A 25,687-nucleotide genomic window follows, 5' to 3' on the forward strand; every position below is an offset into this window, starting at 1 on the left:
AGCCCTTTTGGAAATTGCCTATTTCATAAATTGTCTGGTGACACAAAGGGGTTGAATGCTGTATTCTTGTCTCATTTATTTTGAAAACTTTGCTACTGAACTCACCTTAATCAATGAGCTCAGCGTTGTCTCCAATAAGTTATGTGTTGGATATATTGATTGGGAGGGATTTTAGAAAACCCGTCTGGGGTTTATAATGTCAGCAGTGTTTTGATTATGAAAAGAGTTGGAACCTGGGGACATGGAACCAGGTGGCAAATGTCCTAAAGCCAGTGGTGACATGGTGGACTGGTTCCCTCCTGGGATCTAGTTCATGCCCTGCACTTTAACTGTGGTGACTGGCTACTATAGATGCACTTTTTGCTCATTAAAATGTTAAAAAATCAAACTGTACATAAAAAGATTTGTGAAAATATAAACTTGGGAATTGATCTGGAGAGCTGGCACAATCTTCCCCACCCCCTGCCTTAGCAACGAGGTCATTTACATTTCATCAGCTGTACTGCATCTCCAAGATCCGATTTATGATTTACGTGGCAGTTGAGGTTGTACTGAGGCTGGTTGTCTGAAAGAGCTTGTGTAGGCGAGGGAGGGAGGGAGGGAGAAAAAGAGAGAGGAGAGAGAGAGAGAGAGAGAGGAGAGAGAGAGAGAGAGAGAGAGAAGAAAACAGGAGAATTTCTTTCTACAAAGAAAGTTCCCTAGCCAAAGACACAGGTTCAAGAGAGAAAAATTGGTAATTGGCTAGTGACTGTTTTCCCAGTAAAGTTAATATTGAAAGACTGTGGGACACTGTGCTATAAGCATGATGCTCAAAATATGTTTAAATCAGGGTTTTAAAGTCCCCTCTCTCAGAGAGTGGTACTTTTCATATTGAAGTAATTGTGTTTTTCTTTGGAAAGAGAGGATAAGGTAGTTTATATGTCTGTTTATATATGGGGAAAACATCAGTATTAAGAAAAATTGGTTTATTTCAGCAGTTTTTATTTACAGGAAACATTACTTGTTTTCCCCTCCCTGTTCCTGTCCTCCCCTTCCCAAACTCTGAGGAGTTTGATTTTTCAGTTCTGATTGAGATAATGTGTGAATTTGCCTAACACAGAGCAATGCTCATTTTTGTTTTCTCCTCTGACAGCACACTACTGTGCTGTTTGACTTAAATTGGAATATCAAACTCTTGTAATATCACAAACATGAAGAAACATATTGTAATGCACAAACATGTGCCTACATTTGCCTATATTCCCTTCCCTCCTCCCCTCCCCCTGCCCCATTGCTTAATTAGACTTATCACTGCTTTCTTGGGTAAAAAGGAAAGCTCTTGGGAGGTGGGTTATACTCAGCCTACATTGGGTATTTTGATATTTGTTCTAATATTATCTGACAGACAAGTTCATGGTTGCTTATTACTCTTGACATTAGAAAGTGGTAAGTAGTTTCTGTATTGTAGTGAGTAATAAGTTGGGCATATTAGATTTCTCTGACTCTGCTGTAGCCATGGGGGTCCTTTCTTTCAAAAATCTTGAGGGCTTTTGTCAGCTCAACTCCAGCATAGAGTAGAGGAGTGCGTCTGCACCTGTAACTTTTGAAGGGTAAAGGATAAATGTCTTTGTAGCTGGTGTTCGCAATGAGTGAGCACTGGGGACTGAGTTTTGAAGAATGCTTGGTACATAAACTAAAGTCAAGCAATGCTTTGTGGTATTTGAAACTTGATGTGAAAGGAATTTATAAGGAATTTCTTTTTTTGTGTAAATCCTAAGAGTTTTGTTTATGGGGGGTTTTAATATATTTTATAATTAAAACTGCAGACATTAAAATGAATGTGTTATATGATCTCTTTGCCAATATTTGCCTGATAATAACATTATGCATTGAAAACTTGCTACTGTTCTTCTGATTCCCCATTACCTATTGCAATTTATTTTACTATGAGTTTTAAAACAGTATGTGTATGGTCTTACGAATATGCCACATTATGAAATTAACTAATGTATCAGTAATGCCTCAGGATATGCTGAAGTATTCTTACCCACCCTTTTTCATTTTTCACTTTTCTATTCCTTTACTGTATCATGACATGCCTTAACAGTGCTGTGATATATACCCGGCCTAAAATGATATTAAAAAAATAGGATATGCTCAATTGAATTATGTAGGCAGAACATGCTCTGGCAGAGAAAGTCAATGTGCTTTCTGCTTCATTGAGTGGGTTATTAGATTGATGTGGTTTATTTCTTGAGTGATAGAACTGGTTTTAAAAATAAATGAAGCGAGAAGCATCAATTCAGTTAGCATTGATAATTCATTATTATTGGTTAGAAAAGTGCTACATTTGTAAACTGATCTTTAATTTATCACTTGGATTAGGATTTGCAATGGGCAGGTTTGTTTTAATTTGAACCAGCTTCTCAATGACTGAAAAATGTGTTCTTCATTTTGTCTTGAAGTTGGATTTTAAATAGTTAAAAAGCAAATCAAATGCATGAAAGGAATACTTTTTTAAAATTTATAACATTGGTCTATGAACTTATGATAAGCACCAACTGTGGTCTGTCCAAGTCTGCAGTTAAAATTAAGTCAAGTTAGAGAAAATTCTGTGAAGGAAGTAATGATTAATTACTTGGGTCTGTGTGTTGCTGTTTGTATATGTTCTATGTACGTGAAATGTATCTATTGGGAAAAGTCACACACCACTGTATGTTGTGTCTCATATAGTATTCTTAATGTTAGAAGTTTCTCTTTTATGAATAAGTCTTTGAAATGTCACTCTGGGTTTTTTTTGGACCCTTTTTGTATACTTTCCCTGAGTAATGTGCTTGGTTTTATGTACCTACATATTTGTAAAAAGACATTTAAACTGGTAGTTTGCTTTGGATTTTTATAAATTACAAGCAGGTAAGTGTGTTCCATTTTGATAGTGACGTTTAATGATAATGACTAAAAATACTTCACACTTAAAATTGTTATAGTTTGATTACAAAATAAATTCGTGCCAGAAACGGCAACTTCTTTATAAAGTAAGTAAATAAAGTTTCAAACTCTAAAAAAATGTAGTTGACAATGTTCGGGGACAATTATCTTCCAGTTGGTTTTCTATTTTGCTTGTGATTTGGCCTATTGATGTTGGGAAGCGTTGTCTAATCCTGGCCCCCTCTGTTCCTAGGTAACAGGCAAAAACGGTGCCAGCAACAGCGGCCCTGCCAGGCCAAACCCATGTGGCTCGGTGTTATTCACTCTGATCCATATGGTCAGGCTGGAGATGGTCCCTGGAGGGGTGTTAACACTCAGCAACCCACCCGCCTCCCTCCCTTCAGAGCTTTCCTGCACGGCTCCTGCTGCTTGCCCATGTGTGATTCTTGATTAATTTTTCATTTTTAATGAAGTTTGATCATGTTTATTATTTCTCATGATTGACTGCCTGGTACTCCTCCCATGTAATTGATAAAGCCCATATTTCTTCATCTGTCTCCTCTTTCTTTAGGGTAAAGTTGCTAGATTGTGTGCCATGGTTAATGTTAGATTTATTGGTCCCGTTAGATATATAAATTATCTCTCTTTCTCTCCACAGGAAGTTCTACAGACTTTGACCAAGTTTTGTTTCCCCTTCTATGTGGACAGGTAGTGTCAGATTTTCAAACTTTACTAGAAAAAAAAGTGTCAATAAACCTGCTATGGAAAATAAAAACCATACCATTCTTAACATTCTGTCTGTTTAACCATGATTTAAAATACCTATGTTCCAAGGAGAGTTGCAGTATTCTCCTTTCCTGGAGATTTTATTGACACTATCAAAAAGTTTAAAGCCTAGAGCTTTGCATTGGTTAGTTTGTGAGATATATTTTGCATGACATTAAATTTTTTATTTTGGTTATCAGACTCAAACTATGATTAAGAATGGTTGGTATTTAATCCAGTGCTATTTAATTTTTATTGAAATAGGAATATATTTGACTTAACCAAGTAGTATTACATAACTCCATGGCCTTATGAGTATTATATAGACTTTGTTTTTCTTAGACTTCAACTTAAAATTTAAATCAGCATAGGCCCAACTTGTTTAAAGGTGTTCAGCTATTTAAAAAGCACATTGCCAAATAGTGTCTTGCATTTTGTTTAGGTGTCTAAGAATGGTATCTCTGGGGAAATAAGCATTTTCAATAGATTTCTAGACTAAAAAATAAAAATCATGTAAACGTTTCCTTAGTATTTGCATTATGATTAACTGTTTTCTTGAAGTGGTATGAATATCAGAACTTGAAGATAATTAAAATAGTCTGAGGGTCTTTTTTTGTTTTTTTATTTTTAAATAAGCCAATAGCTCATTTTTAAATGGCTTATTTTAAAAAACAATTTTAGAAGAGCTTTTTTAACTTATAAGACTATAATTTACTAATAATGCTAATAAAAATGACTAAACAGTCATCTTAATCTCTTATTTTCAAGGAAGGTCTGTTGTATTTTTCATTACAGTTTAAGCATTGTTTTTGCAATCATTTATTTTTTCACTTGATTGCTGCCTATTCGTAATGTTGTCTTCATGGAAAATTGAACTATTAGACTGTATAAATGTTAAGTTCCACTTTTAGCGACAGAGGTTTTAGAAAATATCATTATAAATAATAAGTGCCATAATCCGTTCCAAGAAAGCTATGCAATGTGCCCATCTTCAGGAAGGTTCTATCATATATTTGAGTATACCCAGACGAGGCAGGCCTGAAAGAGTTTAGTGATTTAGAGTGCATGTGGATAGTATACTGCTTGGATCTTTTCTACACTTTGTAGTAGCAGTGTCCTGGTTTATTTGGCATAAACCTAAAAATGGTGTGAGATGAGAACTGGTAGCCAAAGGAGTTTAAAAGAATACTAAAAAGCAAAGGAGTACTAAAAAGCAGCTTTGGAATGTTGCCAGCCACTTATAATCACTGTTTTCTGTGGTTCTAACATGTTATTTTTTAAAGCCAATCAACCATTGTAGTATTTCCAGACTCGGGCCTTTTAAAATCCTGGTACCAGGGCTGTTTTAGTAGCAGGTTGATGCTCAAAACAGAATAGCCTTAATTTTAAGAGGGTCAGCCTTTGTAATGAGAGTCTTCTTGTCTCTTCTTTATCCTATTCCTTCTAAAAATAGCAAGGAAGTAGGGTTTTGTTTAGAGACGTTTAATGCAAACTTCACATTTATATGTATGAATTAGTGATGCATGAAATCTCCTCCAGTTGCTTATAAAATGTATTACAAATTATGGCAAGGGCATATTTATACAAATTAATAAAGCTGAAATGTTTTTTAAATGTGGCTAGGTATTTAACAAAGAAAAATAAGAATATATTTTTACATGTCTCCTTGATAAGAGTGGTGATCTGTTTTGGATAGGTATTCCTTAATTGACTTTATAAACTAATATTAGAAGAAATAAGCAATGAGATTAAATCCCTCCCAACACACACACACACACACACACACACACACACACACACACACACACACACACAGAGCCTCCCTATCTCATGCCACACACACATCTTTACTTACCTACCTGTCTGGTGATTACATCCTGAAATGGAAGAAAAACAGAGTCCTTAAGTTATAGTGCTAAAATCTGTTTTGTCACCAGTAACGGCTGATGTCTTTATTTTGTTAGGAAAACATCTTTCTTCTAAAATGCTTCTCTCCAAATTACCCTCCCCTAATTGTGTTCCTCATTTTTTTTTCACAAAACAATTTGGGACAGAAATGTCTCTTTATGGATATATTTTAATCTTTACTGTATACAGTGGTTCTTTCTTACATTGTATTGTATTATGCACCCTGTAGGCATTGATAACTTTTATTGATACAAAAAAAATCACTTTAGTTGGGGGACTATATTTTTTCTCTTCTGTTGCCCCACTTCTGACTGTGGCATACTTCACTGCAGAAGAGATAATAATAATTAAGTTGTTTACAAAAAATAAAAGGTTCTAATGTCACTGTTTTTTATTAGCTCGCAGTTAGCACTGTCAAATGGATATGCCCAGATTCTGAGGCCCACAAAGCCCCCCAGAGGTATTTATGATATTGTTTGACTTAGAAAATATGTCGGCATGGGAGATGAGTAATGCCCCGGGTGATTACGTTCAAAAAAGAAAGCTACCTAATCTTTTCAGTATCTGTGCTTTTCTACCTCAAGGAACAGTAAATACAACTTTCTGACATTTCTAGTCTATATCAAGAGTGGGATTTTCACAGTCGTCATCAAATCACCCATTAACATTGGCATCTTGCTGTCTCTTCTGTTGTTTTAAGGTTTTTCTCTCTGAAACTAAGACTTACGAAAAATAATAATGCTGGTAGCTCTTCAAAAGAAAGTGCTTTCTCATGTGTTATCTCATTTTATCCTTCTGTCATAAAAGATGAGAACAAGTGCTGTTATCATCATTGGAAGAAATCTAAGCTGTAGAGAAATTGTGACTTGCCCAAGGTCCGCTTAGGCTGCTAGCACAGTCTAGACATCCATCTCCCAAATGAGTACGTTTCTCAGTAGACCACCTTGTGGGAAGACTAGTCACCAAATTAGTATTTCAGTTCTTAATTGATTCTAGTCAACATGCTGGACATTTTTACAGTAATACCTCATTTATTCTTCCCAGCAACTCTAGGAGATAGGTGGCGGTGGTATCTCTTTTACAAAAGAACAAAGGAAGGTTCAGAATGTGTAGCATTATGTTGGGTGGTATGGAAATGGTATCAGACTTGGAGCTCCGCTGTCCATGCGTTTCTCAGTCTAGTCCAGAATGTATTGTAAAGACACAGTAAACAATATCCAAAAGGATAATGAGGCTGGGAAAGACTGAGATGGTCAGAGAAAACATCATATAGTGGGTGAGTCTTGTGTTGAGACTGCAAGGACAGCAAGAAGGGGGTAAGTGGAAGGGAGAGCCCAACACACCACATGCGCTGAAGAGCAAGGTAGAGGAGAAACCGTGAATGAGCCCAGAGATCTAGAGATCATTTGGCCAGAGCAGATGGAGCCTCCTGCTGAGCGGGTAATGTGTGCCGTAAGAGCTTGGGCTCTGACTACAGGAGGCCTTGAAAATGTGTGGGAATAAGACCACAGGATTTTAAAGCTGAAATTCATCTGACTTAAGCATCCCATTTTACAGAAGGGAAAGTAAGATCCATAGAGGTGAAATGACTTCCTTATGTCACAGCTATGTAATTACAGAGCTGGGGGGCGGGGGGACGGATAATCTTATTCCCAAGCCAGAGTTATTTCTACCCTACCCAGTACTTGAAGCACTTGGTGGAAAGGAGCAGTGAAATGACAGTGCTGAGATCCCTGTATCACTCTCAAAAAGTTTTTATTATTGATGAAAGCAGTCTCTTCAAGAAAAATAAAAAAGATTTGAATACCATTTCATATTGTGGTGCTACTTACTTGCTCTTGATAGCTGGCAACCTGCTTCAGTTAGTCAAAGCACTCAAGAGACTCACTGGATGGTGGAAAAGCTATTCTTCTCCATGTTTGTGCTTATCTTCTTTCAGAACCCAGAAAACCAGCTACGATTCAGTTGTCCTATTAATTATACTAGTACGCACAAGTGACATGAGCATGAAGTGAAATGACATCTTTTCAAGGGCAGAGGCATAGTTTAATGATTTAGAATGTAATCACAGATACAAATGTGGTTCAAATGCTATTTACCATTTTATTATGTATCTGTTATGTGCCACGCATTGTGTTGTGTTCTTTTCCTGCATTAAAATCTTACACATTTGCAAGGTTGCCATTATGATAATGCCACATATGAGGAAACAGAGGCTCAGATAGGTTCGCTCATGTGCCCAAGGTCCCACCATTGGTAAGTGGCGGAGCTGCTGTGGGAACCCACGTTTGTCTGACTTCCAGTTCCATCATACTTGTTCTATATCATACTGCCGTTGTCAGATCCATCACACCACAAGAAAGTCACCAAGCAAACTCTTAACATTTCAAAGGCAATATGTAGTTATTGTAAAAAAGTAGAAAATTCAGATAACTGAAGACAATGAAACCCATTTTTATTCAGATAATTGAAAGAAAATGAAACTAAGGCGCGTGATTAGTGCATTAGTATATGTCTGCCCAGATCTCTCCTCTTGCTTCCACTTCTATGCATTCATCCTGCTGTGCTTTTCAAAACTGAATCCATTTGGCCACTTGCGTCCCTTGTTTTCCACCCTTGGTTTAGTCCCTTGATTTAGCTTAAGCTCTTGGTTAAGCTGTGCCCCATGGTCATTTTCTGTAGCATTTGAGAACCATGAAGCAATTGGGCTTTAGTGGACAAAGCATCGGGGGTATCAACCAGGAGAGCTAGGTTACTGTTTTGGTTCTGCCGTTGACTTGCTCTGTGCCGTGAGGCAAGTGGCCTCTCCCATGAGTACCTTAGTTTCTTCATGGATGAAATGAGGGAATTGAACTAGATCTCTGCTGTTCCTTCTAGTTTTGATTATTTGTTTTGTTTTGATAGTTTTTCATTCTCCAGTTATGATTCATTTTTACATCGTCGGGCTCATGTAGATGAGGGAGTGGAGGGATCTCTGTTCTTAGAATTATCCAGTGAGTTTCTCGAGCAGAGTGTGTGACCTACTCTTGGTCCTCAGGCATTTTGGGTCAATGCCATTTTTGCCACTTGGATCTTTGAGCAGGGAATGTGAAAAACTGGAGTCTTAGGCAGATGAAAGTTGTGTTTATGGAAAGAAACTTTGAGGCTCATGTAACTAAAGGTTGGGAGATGTGGTAGTTTGATAAAACTTGGTTCCTGCCTGATGTTTCATATACAGTGAAGGAAAGGAGAAGCAGCTCTTATGGATGCCTTGCAGTAGATGGCCCAACAGGTAATTGCTAGGAAGCTGTAATAAACAGAACAGCAACATATTTCTATTCCGTCTCTCAAATTTTATAATTTTATAACAGTAATTATTCTCACTGTGTACCTATTAGATGCCAGTTACTTGGTATACATTATTTCTAATCCTCAAAACCAGTTTGCAAGGTAAGTATTATTCCCATTTTAGAGATGAGGCTCAGAGAGGTGCAGTAACTTGCCTGTGCTCACATCCGTAGTGAGTGGCATATCTGGGATTCTAATCCAAAGTCCAAACCTTACTGTTTCATCTTTCTCCTGCATCATAAGTCTCTGCCTCTATTGAATCATTCCCAACAGCTTAAAAACAAGCTCTGGTATTCCTCCATCCTAAAAATAATACCCATCTTTGACTCTTCATTCCCATTCAATTACTGCCTAATTCTCCACTTCTTGGAAGAGCTACCTACACATTTTAATTTATTGCTCAGCCCTCTTCAGCTTGTCATTCTACTTGAGCTTTTCTTATCAAGACTGTCTAAAACCTCCATGTTGCTCAATTCAATCGACATTTTTTTCTCTTATCTTGATGCCTGTGGATTTGGTCGACCACTCCCTCCTGCTTGTTCTGCCTGGTGGTTCTTCTTTTCTTCTTTGATGACCTCTTCCCTACCCATCCTCTAAATTGGTATTTCTATTACTTAGTCCTGGATCCTCTTCTGTTTCTCTCAATTCTCTTCCTAAGTGATCTTATCCTTTACCGTGGTGTTAAATACCATCTTTGTATAGATGATTTCCAAATTTATAGCTCCAGCCCAAACTTTTCCCCTGATTTCCTACGTAGTATGTTCAGCTATGTACTGGACATTTCTATTTACAGGTTTCTTAGACTTAACATGTCCCAAATAAAACTCTTGGAACTCTTCCCAAACACGTTAGACTTTCCTACCATTAAATGGTAATATGCTGCCTTTTTACTCCATCTCAGTCCATCTGCTAGCTCTGACTTGGATCTATCCACCTGATCCATTTTCACTCTCACTACAAGAGTTAAGCCACCATCCAATCTCACCTGGACTATTGCTCTAGACTCCTGACTGTTTTCTCTGTTTCTACTTTTGCCTTCTTCCAAACTGTTCTCCACGTAAGAGTCAGATAAAAATTTTAGAACTGTAGACCAGACTGTTATTCTCTTGATTAAAATCATTCAGTACCTTTCCATTGCCCTTATTAATCAATCAATCAGCCAATCCTAATTCTTTACCATGGTCTATGGGGCTCTCTGCATGATCTGGTGCTTGCTTTATTTAGCACCTTCTTAAGCCACTTCCTCCTTGTCTCTGGGGCCTTTAACTGTACTGGTGACTTTTTAGTACCTTGAACATGTCCAGCTCTTTCCAGCTGAAGAATCTCTGTGCAGCTCTTTCTCTGCCTGAAACACCCAGTGCCCTGCTTGTGGAGTGGCTGCTCCATCCCATCCTTTAGGTCAGTATTGTCACCATTTTTGAGAAGCTGTCTCTGACCACATTGTCTCAGTAGGGCTTTTCCTTCTCTTCCATTTTCTTCTGTCTTTGTTCTTTCTTTCGTTTCATATAACACTAACACAAGCTGCATGCTTTGAGTTTATTATGCTTCTCCAACTAGACAGGAAGCTCCACAGCAGGATGGATGTTGTATATCCAGCACTTGTTACGGTGCCCAATATAGTTGCTCAGTTTGTAAGATGGGTAAGTAAACTTAAAAGTGAGGCTGATACAGAAAATCTGATTTCTCACTGGAAGATTGGAATCAAACTGTCCATCCACTTGCTTCATGCCATTTATACACTGAACCTAAAAATAACTTGAATATTAGGCAAAATGCTGTAGGAGGGGTCTTGAGTGGCTGACAGGCATTTAAGAGGCAGCGTGAATTTTAAAGTCTGTGGTTGGAATGGTCATTACTTTTCTCCTCTGTTTTCCCTATTCACCTAGGCATGGGAAGCACAGCTAAGGGTGATTTTGGTCCTGGTCTCCTGGCTTAATTCTGGAAATACTCAAATTTGGTTTCTCTTGCTTAGCGGGAAGTATAGTTAGTCTGCTTGATGAGACAACTATTTGAATTCCTCACATACCTGATTTCCTTAAACCGAGTTGACAACTTCTTGGGAAGGTTTTCATCGTGTTTGGTGCAGCATGGCAGAATGGAAAGGACTTTGAACCAGAATTGGGCTTTTGGGTTTTTATTTTGGTCCTGGTTACTTTGAAAAAAGCAAACCCAAACCACCACCACAACAAAACACCCTGAGCCTCAGTTTCCGTATCTATGAAACAAGAGAATTGGCCGAGATGGTTTCTAAGATTCCCGCTACCCTTAATCATCATGAAATCTCTGATTCCTGTAAAAAAATGCATGGATTCTGATCCTGGAGGTAATCACAAAAACTGCAGCCTTTAAGGAAACCAACCCTTTCCCCAAAGTCATTTTTATGGAGAAATAGTAGAGAGGGAATGACAAATTCCTTGAAGATTCAGACTCCTTTGAGTTAATCTGAACTCAATTTGACTGTTAATTTGAGTGTCCAAGGAAAAAATATTTTAGAGTTTAATGGTCTGGGGCTCTTAATGACTTGTACTTCACCCTACTAGGAATTTAAAAGGTGAATCAACTGAGAATAATGTGTCCCCTTCTAAGTTGTGGCACCCCAAAAAGAATCTTTTTTACTTTAATGCAAGAATGAGTAACTCACTTGGTCACCCAGAGAACTCCCCCTTGCTGAAAAGATGGGATAGAGAGGAAAGAAAGGCAGCCTTCCTTTCTCCACTTACAAGTATTACAAAGCTGAGTCAGTCAGGAAGATTCTAAGCAAATGGATGATTTTAATATGAATTTTAGTTTTCATTCAGATGGTAGCAGCTTGTATCTCTTTTATTAATTGTTCCTGCTATGGTGCAGCCTTTATACCAAATGCTTATCTCACTTATTCCTCAAATATGCTTTGGGTTGGGTGGTAGTTTCCAGGAGAAGAAACTGAGCTACTTAGAGGTTAAGTAACTTGCTAAATTAAGGCCCAGTTAGCAAGTGATTGAATTGGGATTTGAACGAAGTAAATGAGTAATGAATCTTTCTTTGAGCCTACAATGTAGCTGAAAGAATTTTCAGCCTTTTTAAAGGTAGTGAAAAGATAATAGAGAAATTAATGACATTCAAATCACAAACCAAGTTGTGTTCCTTCTGTGTCCTTTTCCTAGAAATCCTGGGTGTTTTCTTTTCATCTAGTCCTATCAATACCCTTTCCTTCTAGGATGCTTCTTTTTAAACTGTCTAGAAGTGAAATCAAACCCTGAGTTAAAATAATGAACAGTCATATTTTATATGATCACATAATAGTATTTCATAAAAGCATGACCTTATTTGTAACTTAGAATCATCCTGACCTGTTGGTTTAAATATTTCAATAATACAGGTTTTCCCCCTCCCCCAATGAGGCCCACTTTTTTCCCCAATCACTTTAATTATGTGAGCTAGAATCCTGTTTCTCACACATCTTTAGTTCTCAACCTTGTTAAAATTAATCATATAATCCCCCTTTAAAACATAGTATTAAATCACCATAGTAACACAGTATCCAAGCTTTATAGATAAAACATAACAGCCATAAGAAGGTAGTTTGGTGTCCCCTTGACAGCTCTATAACTTTTATAGAAATGTGTTCCTTCTCCTGGCTTGTGTAAGGTGGAGGGATAGCATTACTTACTTACACCTGTTTTATTACCACATTGCTTTTAAATTGCTACCTTGTTTTTGTTCACCTTCCTAGTTAAAAAAGGAGAGTTAGAACATTCTTTTCTTTCTGAATTATTTTCTTGTACTCTCTAACCACTCCTAGAGGGCTGGAATTGTTTCCTTTAATATGACCAGTAGGGTCCATTGACCTTTTGTTCTGGAATACCTTGAAAGTCTCTTTAATTTTCTTATGAGGCCTGTATAAGGGAGTTTTAGGAAAAAAAAGGCTATCCATATTTGAAAACTTAATTCACATCCTATCAAAAAACTCAATCAGTCTGCCTTTGGAAAAGGCCTGGTGAACCATGATTTTTCATTTCTACTGACAATTTATAACAGATTATAGGTGAGAGCATCAATTTGAATATTTTATCAATTTGACTTTAAAAAAGAGTTTCTAGATTAATGTGATTAGTAATATGCTTTTTAATTTTTTGACGCAGATATTTTCTATTTTATGTGGGGTTTGCTGATTTTTGTGTTGATGCAGGAATTTTTAGCTTTTATCTTAAATGTTTTTCTTTAAAACCTTGTTTCCATTTCTTAGAAAATACCTTGCATTGATAAGACATTTGCTGTTTCTGTCCTGTAAGATATAAAATATATTCCTCATAAATTTGGAAATTATGAAAGATACAGGAATTTAGGAAAATAACAGCTAACCTTGCCCTCTTTTGAATTCCAGGTCCTCCCCTTAGTAGCTCTGGGAACTTGATTCAGTTATTTACCTATTCAGTTCTATAGTTTCCTTTTCTGTAAAATGGGAACATCCTCTAAATTCCAGGGTTGCTGGGAGAGTCCATGAGATGGTATAATATCAAGTGTCTAACTTTGTGGCTGGTACTTCAATTCTGCTGTTGCAATCCCTGTTATTTTCTGAACTAGAGGAATGATCAAGTGAGCATCATTACCAGCGAGCTGGCAGAGAGGGCTTTGGCGTCAGATGGGTCTGGGTTTAAAATTCAGCTTTTTGCAGTTTACCAGCTGGCACCTTAGGCAGTGCCACTCTAGGTTATTTCTTCATCTATACAATGAGGTTAATAGAATGCACCTTTCAGAACTGGATGCGGTGATCAACAGGGACACCTGCCTGAGCTCAGCAAGTAGGAGGTTTGGTAGCTGTGATGACGTGGTCACTGCTTGCTGTCTTTTTTTTGTTTTTAAATACTAGCTCACAGTCTGTTCCCTTGAAGTGTGTAAATTTTAAGTTCATTTATAAAGAATTCCACTGAGAAAGGAAATGTTACAGGTTCAACGACTCGTTATGATTAGATACTTTATCAGGAAACTTACTGCACATTCATTTTCCCCTTTGTTCTGCCTTTGCCGCAGCCTCACAGTTAGCCAAGTTGGCCAGAACTTCACGTTTGTGCTCACTGACATTGACAGCAAACAGAGATTCGGGTTCTGCCGCTTATCTTCAGGAGCCAAGAGTTGCTTCTGTATCTTAAGGTAAGGAAAATGGCTTTGGCTATTGGCTAGTTCTGTGCAACAATGTCAGCATTTGCGTTGTTCTTCTGTAATTAAATTTTCCAGCTGTTCTTTTTATTTTCCTATCTGTTTCCCAAAAGTCACTGCACTTGGGGCGAAGGACTTCACAATGTTGTCCTTGCACTTTAAGTTCTACAGATAATTGTATTTATTTATTTGTATCACATCCCTTGGGTGGGAAAAGGGATCGTTGCTTCTGCGGAGCGTGTAGAAGCTGGAGAGTCAGCATGGCTTCAGTTCCTCCTGCTGTTATCTGCAGCTGTCAGAAATTAGCCTGTTAGGCTTTCCCTTGGACATTTTGTGTATGTAAGATTATTAATAAAGTATGTGTCTGTAGCTCAGGACATCTTGCAGACACTGATTGTGTCCTTCTCAGAGTAACACCCCTGCCCCCTTTGGGTCAATGAGTGAGTAACTGTTTCCCAACTTGGCTCCCTCTGTAGAGGTTTGAAAAAAATGCAGAATCCTGTAAGAATGCTTCTTTAGGTCTTCTAAAACCCCCTTCATACACTAGAATCATACTTGCTTACTGCTCCGTTTCCTCCTGCCAGAGACGTAAGGCATGTTCTGGGGTGGGAGGATGTGTGGAAATCTGACTTTGGAGCTGCTGGCTCTGGGCTCCCGCTGGGAGCCTCCTGAGGGGGAAGTAAAGGCATCCCACACACCCTCCTCCCCATCTGCCTCGGTTAAGTAGGTGTCAGAGGGGCCTGCCTCCTGTCTCTCTCTGCTCATGTGCAACAGCTCAGAGCAGGACAGCAGGGAGGCGCCCCTGACAAAACCCGGGTCCCCAGGCTTGGGCCTGGGGATAAGAGGCCAGACCCTCTATGAATTCCAGAAAGGGTAGTTCTCTGGTGTACTAGTCTCTGCACTTTCTTCTCCTCCTCACTAGGAAGAGACACCCCCCCTGCCCCCCAAACACACACACCCTCACACCATTAGGGGGTGAGGGCTGACTTGAAGTGCCTGAGCTCGATAACTGTCAGTCAGGACTGCTACTTCTGCGTTCCTCTACACAAATCTTATTATCATTATTATTTTTAATCAGTGAAATCAACTTTCTTCTTCACCAAGCATAGCATCTAATTTGGGCACTAGAGGACAACTGCTGGAAAGACCTTAAGAAGGAGGCACAAACCCGGCTGCTTTGTGAGGCTGCTGTTCTCAAGCATACCTCAGTAGTCTAGGCCCAAGGATTGCCTGCCCAGGGTATTAGATTCTGATGTAAATTATTACTTACTTTTTTATTTAACATTGTTTTTTTCAAGAAAATTTTCTCTTCCATTTTTGTCTAATGTTACAGTTCAGCCTTGCTTGGCTAGGACACTGCATATTTATGTAGTCATTCAGAGGAGATGAGGGTTTAAACCAAGTTCTTGAAGTTTTGCAGGAAGGTTTTTGTCCCATGGTGTTTTGGATTATGATGTTTCTTTCAAAGCTTGGATGTGTGTGTTGGGGGAAAGGGGACTCTTGCCATTAATTGATGGCAATAATTGCCATTATTGCATTCTCTCAACAAATTTCAGAGAGTGGAAAGCTGTTTATTTAAAAATTTAAATTTAAAGATTGCTCGCATCTGATTCTGGCGTTTGACCCTGTGTGTCTACATGTAGGGCCATGGACTTCATGTTTGCGAGAAGCTAGTTGAATAGCTTCTTGCTATCATCATTTAGAATGAAAAATAACAGCAATTTGTGTGTTTTCTGTCTGTTATACTAGCTTGGAACTATGGAAAAAAATTTGGTGGGTTAATTCATTCATTTGTTTGTCAGCCCTTAATTGAATGCCTACTATTAGCTAGTCCCTGTCCTTGAAGAGTTCCCAAGACGAGCTGGGGAGACAGATGATCATGCTATAATATGCTATATATAACACATAGAACGATCCCATGGCATAATGTCTTCTTACTATTGATAATCTAGTGCCAGAGGATAGTGGCTGTAGTTAAAAATAGTCTTCTGTGAATTCTGGGACATGCATTTCATGGGTATTTAACATGAGGGCGGAAGGCTCTCTTTGTCTTATCCAGCTTTTGCTTATATACAGGGCACACAAAATGGCACGTTCCCTGTGCTTGGTTTGGAAACATTGCTGGGTCGAGACTAGCATATGAGTGGAATGGCTTCTGTTAACCCTGGATGATTGGTTGGTGCCATGTCCAGTGGAGAGTGGAGAAGTCTGCCAAGAGAATATGGGTGGGATTTGGGTCTGGGTTACATTATAAGTATCATCCTCTTTTGCTGTTTGGTCTCCTTCCTTTAGTTAATCTGTGTCTTGAGGTCCAGTCACCTTTCTCAGTGTGCCTAGTACTCTAGCTCAAGTCTGCTTGGAAGCCACCTTTACTTTTGTTTTCCATTTTTTCCCATGAGGGATGTAGTTCCTAGTGATGGCATCTGTGCAGACATAGCCTCCGCTGTTCTAGGATGTAGCTTCTTAGGGTCACTTTCTCTCTGGCTGCTGTCCCAAGCTCATATGCTTCCTGGCCCGTATGAACGACTGGACCTTTCTGCCTTCACACATTTACCCATCCTCCCAGACTCAGCTTGGGCACTTCTCAGAGTAGCCTTCTCCAGGCAGAGGTAATCATCCCATCCTCTGGATGCACCCAGCATGCTTTGCACACTTCAGTTACACACTCATAAGCCTTGATCTTCCTTTGTCTTTCTCCTGTTGCACAGTTAACTCTTTAGGGGTAAAGATTGTGTCTTAAACAACTCTGTATCCCCAGCACTTAGTGTAGTGCTCGACCAAGATATTATGTGCATGGCTTTCAGAGACAGGGAGGTCCATTCCATTTGGTTGGAAGAACAGGGAACGGATACTGAGGGCTCTGAGTGAGAGGACAGGCCACATTGGACACTAGTTCAAAGAGAAAATATGAAATCCAGTTATTGGTTCATATTACCAAACAATTCATGTTAGTCATAAGAGGTGCACCTTTGAGTGTCACAGTGGAGATTCAGTGACACAGTGGACAGACATTATGTCCATAAAGGACTAGGTCATCAGTATTTACAAAATTTGAACTTAATTTCACAATGAAAGGTTCTTAGACATCCTTTATTCAATATAACTTATTAGGTTCATTGTTAGGGGCATTGTCTGTTCCTCCCCCCTAGAATGTAAGCTCCATGAAGGCTTGGAATTCTTACCTTTGTTTGTTTTGTTCACAAATACACCCAAAGTGTATTTAAGAATGTCTGCACATAGTAGACACTTAGTAATACTTGTTTTATGAAAGACTGAATCTCTGAGTTTATTTTTAAACATTTTTTCAAAGTTAGTTTGAACTCTTGTCACCAGCTAACCTTAACAGAGATGTAGTTGTACTGAAGTATAAGTCTTGTTAATGAAAGACCATGGTATATAAAGTCAAATGCACTATTTCTTCCCACAATTGACTAGTTCTATTAAAGCATTTTAATTTACCTTGAGAGTCACCATTATATTATGTAACTAGCTGCTAGTTAAATAATCTAGTTAATTCTAGATTAAAAGCACCAGCTAGGAGAACAGGAGTTACGGGTTAGTTAGTTGTTCTTCATTACAAACCTAGGAATCTGAGAAAGTATTTTAGCATTTTTAGATAGCACCATCTGAGTCTAAGATATAATAAGTATTTACCTCTGAAATCTTTCAAGTATCATAAGACAAAGTGACCTAGATCACTTTTTTCGTGGCTTCTATTGCCCAAATAACACATGCCCCATCAAGGCTAAAACTGTAATGAAATATGCTATTTATAGCCAACTTCTGGTTTTGGATGAACAGAAGGAACGCCAGAGTTCAAAGCCATAACTGTATTGCTTGGGGTTGGGGGGAGTAGATTATGGAAGATAAGCCATACAATATTAAATTTCTTTACTCTTTATAAAGGAACTTTAAAAATATTTGTGTTCTACAATTTTCCCCTGTATATATAGGGATCTTATTTCAGCTCTTGAGAAAGCTTGAGTAACTATCTTTATACCCAAATAGGATTGTTCAGAACCTATTATACATTTTGGGAAGAAATAACTTGTTTCATCAAGATGGTATCTAAAGTTTTTTTAGTTTAACGTTTAAAGTTTTTATTCAATCAGTATCTTTGTATCTAGTATATACCAGGAATGAGCAATGTATAACACGTGGTCTTTGGCCTTTATTTACCTCAGGGTCCCTTAAAATAGACACAGAGATCTAGCCCCAGCTCCCCGTATGAGAACCTTTCAGATGTCATATTCATCCAAGATTTTGGGGAGCTCAATTTTCTGAACTTGGTATTACAAACTGAAAACAATGTATACTTTTTGTCCTTTACGAAATATAAAATTGAATATATTTCTGGGTGCACTGTTCCCAGGCCACCTCTGATTTTGATACCCACTTCCCATTTCACTTCTACTACACTTACTGTCTTAGGAGCCACTTAATCTTTGGGAAGGGACTCTGTAAACAGGTAATTAAAATATAATGTGATAAGTGCTATTTAAAAAAATATGTATGTGTAGGGTTCTTTGGGGTCACAGATTAGGCAGTGCCCATGTCTGACTTGGAGAATTAGAGAAAGTGTTGCTGATGGGTTCCAGTTAAACTGGGTCTTAGAGAATCAATGGGGGCTTGCCTGGAGGAGAAAGGGAGAAAAACTCTCTGGGCAGTGAGAACTGGTACACAAAGGCCCAGAGAAATGAAAGGTATAGCAAGGTGAAAGAATGATGAGAATTCTGATGAGAGGGTGATAGCAAGAGATGATGCCATAAAAGTCTTGGGGCCAGGCTGTGAAAGCCCTTGTGGGACATGCTCAAGATTTTGGATTTATCCCATAGAAAATGGTGTGCCATGCGATGGTCTGGGGCAGGCATTAGAAATATTGTTTTTACACCAAGGGTAAAGTGGCTTTTGTACATGATATTGCTATCTACGCAGGCTTGGGATTTTCTGGTTACTGTTAGAGGGATGCTGCACATCACTTTGGGAGTAACACCTGATTTAGATTGGAATTTTCAAGCCTCAACTTTAGTGTTTTGTTTTGTTTTTTTTATTTATACCTTAAGGAAATATGTTCCTTGGCCCTCGTTGGGGAGTTATTGTCCTTCTTTCCATGCAAATTGGCATGTGGGCTTATGTTTAAACGTTAATTGTGTTAAGTGAGAACCATCCTCCTTCTGGAACACTTTCTGTCTTAATGGCAGGAACAACTGTCGCATCTTTTTTTCATCTGTATTGTACTCATTTCTACTATAAACAGGAAAGCTCAGTTTTCACAGAGAAAAAGAAGCTAGAAGTAATAGAGTCTGGTTTTGAGAACTTTGACTTCTCTCTTTAACTGCTCCGACACATACAGTTTAGGAGAAAAATCAAAGGACTCTTTCCTTAGGCAGGTGCAGTGGCAGAAGCCCTTTTGGATTGTGTTTTAGCTGCTTTGGTTTAAAATAAGTCTGTGGGGGATGGGGAAGGGAGTTGGGAAGGAAGGCTGTGGGGACACCTCCCAGATTTTTACCTTGAAAGCAGGTACTGCTGAAATACTCCAGAAACAGATGGAATCTCCTATTCTTGTTTTAAGCTATTTATGGTTGTCTCGCCTGAGGGTATCCTGCTATACAAAAATGCACAGCCTGATGTTTGAGGGCAGTTTGGGCATCAAAGCTGCGGCCCCTCTGGGAGAAATCAGCCTTTCTTCCCAATGCCTTAAATGCCATTTGGGAAACCTGGATCTTTCATACTATTTAACAGAAGACTTTCCTCTGGTTTTCCAGTGTTTCCATCTCTCTGGGGCTGTTTGGTTTCTTTTTAATTCCTTCCCTTTAAAGTTATGATGGGTACAATGTTGTTTTCTGGATGGTCAGCTGGGAGAAGGCCTGATTGCTACGCAGATTATAATTCCACTCATTGTGGGTCCTGGCACATGGCTTCTGTCAGAAACTGAACCCATGGGATGGGGCTTGCAGAGGCTCTGGTTTACTAGGCCCAGGGCCTTTTCTCAGAGTATTTTGAAAGGCTTGCGGGGGGATGTGCTCATCGGAACATCACTTTGTGGGAGGCTGTAACTTTTTTTTTCTTAATTAAAAAAAATGAAGTGGTTGGGGAATGTTGCATGTTTTATTGCCACACAGATGCTTTCATGCTTAGAAATGTATAATCCTCTAGGGAGTCACAACTCAACAAGAGTAACAAGCTGTACAGTTTTAAGAAAATCACCTTTAAAGAGGAGAAAAGAAAATAAATAAAATTGCCCTTACTCTCCTAGCAGCCTGCTGTTTGAGGGCTGGGAAGCTGGACAGTTGGAAGGACAGGTGTGTCTTCTGCACCAGCAGCCAGCCTCAGGGCCGTCCACCATAGGAGAAAGCTTCTGTTCTCCTCCTGGTCCTTTACAAAGGAAACCAGCCTGTGAGTTGTGAGTATTTGAAAATCTAAGACTTTGGCTAAAAGAAAATTTTCATTTTGAGATTGAATGAGTTGGGCATTACAATAGACATGGTATCTTCTCACTCTGTTTTGAAGGCAGAGCACTTCCTTTTCCTAATGCTCACGAAGCTTAGTGCAGGGCAGCAAGTGAAACCGCCCTAGGAACTCCAGGAGTGCGCTTTTTTGTTGTTGTTTTTTCCCCTCCATAGCTTATTCATCTTGCTGCCTCTAGCAACTGCTGCTGATGGCTAATGTTATACCGTTTTGTAGATGGATAGAGTTAAGTCAGGAGAGCTCACTAAAGAGGATTTGGAAGGGAAGGGAGGAATCAGCATTTATTTAATATGCCAGGTGGATTACATAATTCTCATTTATTCTTATTGCAACCTTATGAAATTATCTCCCTTGTAGAGATAAAGGGCTGGAGACTGAAAGAGATACAGTGACTTGGCCAAGATCTCACAAAGAGTAAGTGAAGGAATTTGGTTTGGAACCTAAAATCCAACCCAGAGCTCATACTCTCAACTGCTTTGGGCTTATTGCCATACCTTCCTTTTGTGTCTGATTCAAAACTTCAAATTTTATTTTCTTGCCACCAAGCAATCTTTACGGGTTTCAAAAGTTTGTTTCTCTTCATATATATTTAGATAAAAGAGCCATGATCAGTTGTTTGCTTTTGCAGAATGATCTCAGAGGTGAGTTTAAAGAGCTCTTAAGAATAATGTACTACAGACCATCCTCATTTTATATATGATGAAATTGAGACCTGAAGAGGAAAGATTTTTTGTTCCAAGTTCTTTAGCTGGCTAATAGCAATCTTCTGACCCCCAGTCCAGAGTCTTGTCCAAGATATGGCAATGCTTTTTCCAACTCAGGAGGATAAGCCCAAGACCACCTGTGACTAAGGTTTTTCAGGACTCAGTAACCTCCAGTTAGCATCAAAAAGTCACATCCGCTTTTGGCCAGCATCATTGCAGTCTGTGTGAACAATCCAACCATACTATTATAAAGAAAATGATACAGTTTTGTTTAAATCTGATGCAGGGTATGTTTGAATGGAAAACCAGTAAAACTGATCCTGCCTTCTGAGAGAAAGAGAGTCTTAAGAATTCCATATGAGGGATGCTTTTTGGGAGACAGGGTAAACATTCTATAGGAGAGGCCAGTTGGTGCTTTTTGGTTGAGTCTGAGTGTCAGCAATTTTTATTGGACCTCCCTGCAAGCAAACCACTTTCCTACAACAGCAACAATAAGCAGAATGTATTTATTTGAGCCTTATCTTTGCTTTTCACTGGGCAGGGGGTAGAAAGGAAAATAACTCAATATGCTTCACACCTAAAATTGCCCTTTGGATCTAAGCTGCACTCTTATTTTAAGAGCAAGGTAGATTTGTGAATACAAAGAAGAGTCTGAATTTAGGTTTTCTGGCCCTTCCAATGATCAGTTTTAGAAGCAGTAGGAGGCCTAACATTTATCCCTTGTGGAAAGGCCCTGAAAGACTGAGATAATAGTGTACCTCTTTACATCATTTCAAACAGAAAACTCATTATGCCATCTGAAGTTTGAAGAGCCCACAATTCTTACAATCAATTATGAGTCACTTATTTTTAAGCTGTAATTTTTTTGAGATTATGAAGATATACTTCCTTATTAGAGGACTTTAGAAAATTTCAGAAAAGTAAGAAAAGCAGTCTATCATCTTATGACTCCAATAATGACTAGATGTGTTTCTTTCCTTGAATTGGGATCATGCTGTAGGTATAGTTTTCTACTTAGCTTTTTCATTTATCATATTGTAAGCAAACATCTTTCCATATCATTAAATATTCTTTCCTGAGAATCTTTTTGACTGTATAACTTATTTTTGTGAGATTGATTTATAAGGGAAGAAGCTCTTCGTTATCTAAAAAAAAATTTCTTGCTAAGACTTAACTTTTTTTTTTTTTTTTTTTTTGTGGTATGCGGGCCTCCCTCTGTTGTGGCCTCTCCGGTTGCGGAGCACAGGCTCCGGACGCGCAGGCTCAGCGGCCATGGCTCACGGGCCCAGCCGCTCCGCGGCATGTGGGATCCTCCCAGACCGGGGCGCGAACCCGGTTCCCCTGCATCGGCAGGCGGACTCTCAACCACTGCGCCACCAGGGAAGCCCAGGACTTACCTTCTTTTAAAAAATGCATTTGTTCCAATGAATTTGTCATTCAACTAATTACTTCGGTATTTTTGTTTAAAAAAAAAGCTCAACTACTTTTTTATCTTAACGTGTGAGCTATTACCCAATTCTTGACAATGAAGAATAATTATTAACTTCTGAAAAGAGTGAACATAAAAGTATGGAAATAGTATCAAAAGTCTTATTTAAATCAAATGACAAATAATGTATTTAGTTTACTTTTCCTTTCCATATTTTCACTTTGACGTATCTTCAAAGTAATCCTTTTTATTAGTGTGAGTTGTGTTGTAAATTGCAAAAAATAATGTAGCATAAAGGGAATACTTTTAAAGTTACATAGCAATATAAATTTTGATGTTTAATATATTACATTCTGAATGAAAAGAAAGTATATGCATCTTAAAACTTTATGTAGAAATAACTTAGGGAATTTTTAAATGTTGTAGGTAAAATTAAGTTCTGTGCCGTAGTATGCAATGGAAATTGAATAGGTGTTTATTTCTCATTCATGGGACATATAACTACCAGTAACCTTCAGGAAAACTAAGGGCAATTGTCCTCTAACTCAATTCACAAGTGTTAGGCTGCCACTATGGAGATTTGTAATCCCTTATCTATAATATAAAACAATATTTATTACAAAATTAATTCTGAGAGGCATTATTTATGGTTTCTAATCCATTGTATTTCATATGTCTTTGAAGTAAGGTGGGTGGAGCTTTGTACATGGGGTTAATTGTCCCATTGTTCATTTATTCAGTCTGGTATTTTAACTAGCTCTTTATTTATTAATGAGCCCAAAATGCAGCAAAAAATGCTGGGCTCTAAAAAAACTTGACATTTTAAAACTTATTTAAACGTGTGGTGGAAAAAGAAGTTGGGTGAAATTCAATGTCCTGTAGTTTTTTTGCCTGAGCTCCTAATGACTGGTTTCCTTTAAAAAATTATTGTTTATTTTTAAAATTCTAGTCGCATAAGAAAATGACAGGTCTTTGGGGGGATAAAAAACTAAAAGCCACAAAAAAAAACGCCAAGTCAAAGACTCTAAAGAAACTATATTTGCTAGTGTCCAGTTTTCTGCTGAGCTAGGATTTTTACCATCATCTGTTTTAAAAAAAACACATATATACTAATTTTTGTTATCATTTTAAAGAAATTTTTAATTTGTACTTTTTCTTTTTTATTAGTATGTGGAAATATACTAAATGTTGATTATCCTCATTAAGTAAAGGTAGCCATTGTTCCCTAACTACTGGAAACAATACTTTTTATCTTTTTTCTCTTTATTAAAATTCCCCGGAGATTATAATTCCAGGTCTTTTTATTTGAAGAGATAGTTTAACTTTCATACAATGGGACTCCCTGAATTTGTCCTCTCCTCAGATTTAGTACTTAAATTGGAATGAACATTGGTACTATATTTGATTTTTTTATCTTCTTAAAAATTGGATTAATATAAAATATTTGCACTTACCCATCATTCACCTTTTTTCTTTTTTTAAAGGAATATCTATTTATTTATTTATTTATTGTCTGCGTTGGGTCTTCGTTGCTGTGCGCGGGCTTTCTCTAGCTTGGGTGAGCGGGGGCTACTCTTCGTTGTGGTGCGCGGGTTTCTCGTTGTGGAGCACGGGCTCTAGGTGCGCGGGCATGTGGGCTCAATAGTTGTGGCTCACGGGCTCTAGAGCACAGGCTTAGTAGTTGTGGCACACGGGCTTAGTTGCTCCACAGCATGTGGGATCTTCCCGGACCAGGGATGGAACCCGCATCCCCTGCGTTGGCAGGCGGATTCTTAACCACTGTACCACTAGGGGAGTCCCCCCATCATTCATCTTTGTCTCAGTTATTTCAATGGTGAATTGAGGGTAGTACTAACTGAGAATTTTGTTGTGATGACTAATAAAACAGCACTTGATAAAATTCTTTGTGTGTTATATCTACTGTGTAAGTGTTTAACTACAACCCTGTGCCTTTCTTTTGTAAACTGTGAACTGTAACCTGCAAAAAGAAAGTGCACTGATTTTAACTATATGTACACTCATACGTATGTATACATAAGTGTACATATATATTATATATACTCACATAAGTACACACTTACGTGGCAAATACTCAAGTAATCACTAAGTTAAGAAATTTCCAACAACCAGAATAATTTTTTCGCCTATGTATTGTATCCCTGAATAATATGGTACGGTTTTGTCTGGCTTGGAGCCTGTATGAATTGAATTATACAATTTGGAATTGTTATTTTAAGTCTTCTTTTGCTTAATTTTTGAGATTTATCTATGCTGTCTCTTTTCTTTGCTATATAGGTGTTCCATATTGTATGACCATACTACAGTTTTTTCGTACATTCAACTGTAGGTGGCCATTTGGGCTGTTTCCAGTTCATGGCTTTAATGAACATTTTTGAACAGATATCCTGGTACACAAAGGCACTAGGTTCTTTGGTGTATGAACCTAAGAGTTGAATAGCCAAATATCTTGGGTACATACATCTTCAACTTTATTGGATAATGCCACATTGTTTTCTAAAGTGGCTCTGCCATTTTATGGTTCTGCCAGCTGTGTATAAGCATCCTTCTAGTCCTACACTGCTTCCCCGTCTTGCTTTTTAAAGAAGACATGCAACTTGCTATTCTCCTTTCACAAAGTCTGTGAGATCTAAGTGTTGTCCCTCTTTATTTCCCTAAAGGTTAGTCTGGCCTCATTGTCTGAAGAGGCATTGCTAGAGAAAGAGACAGTGCTGGGGTTGGAAGAGGCAAGTTGATCATCTCTGACGTAAAATGAGCTGTAAGGTGGCATGGCATAAAGAGCATGGTCTGGAATCAGAGCAGGACTTGAATCCTAGTCCAGCTGATGTAGAAGTGTGCTTTTAGGTGCTCCATTTACTCTTTTTGAGCCTTAATTTCCTCATATCTGCTTTTTTTGGGGTGAGGACTAGAGATAATATAGGCAAAAAATCTTGGTAAGGTAGTCACCGGTACCTAACAACATTACATAGTGCAGGAGTTATCAAAAGAAGGATAGACCAGTTGTAACATATACATGTCATTGTCA

The 25,687-nt window shown here is 38.3% G+C and overlaps 1 protein-coding gene across 9 annotated transcripts in view; it reads left to right on the forward strand.

Moving 5' to 3' along the window:
- Positions 1-25,687, forward strand: part of DENND1A (DENN domain containing 1A) — a 547,848-nt gene that overhangs the window by 162,859 nt on the left and 359,302 nt on the right. For 6 of the 9 annotated variants that reach the window (XM_028493529.2, XM_028493534.2, XM_028493531.2 and 3 more), the window contains exons 4-6: positions 3,566-3,615; positions 13,918-14,037; positions 20,869-20,925. In XM_028493529.2, coding sequence (XP_028349330.1) covers positions 3,566-3,615; positions 13,918-14,037; positions 20,869-20,925 — 227 coding nt within the window. The remainder of the gene's footprint in view (positions 1-3,565; positions 3,616-13,917; positions 14,038-20,868; positions 20,926-25,687) is intronic. The other 3 variants (XM_028493530.2, XM_024126556.3, XM_028493537.2) reach the window with 1 other exon arrangement.

The sequence above is a fragment of the Physeter macrocephalus genome, chromosome 9, assembly GCF_002837175.3.
Source record: "Physeter macrocephalus isolate SW-GA chromosome 9, ASM283717v5, whole genome shotgun sequence".
In the NCBI taxonomy this organism is placed as follows: domain Eukaryota; kingdom Metazoa; phylum Chordata; class Mammalia; order Artiodactyla; family Physeteridae; genus Physeter; species Physeter macrocephalus.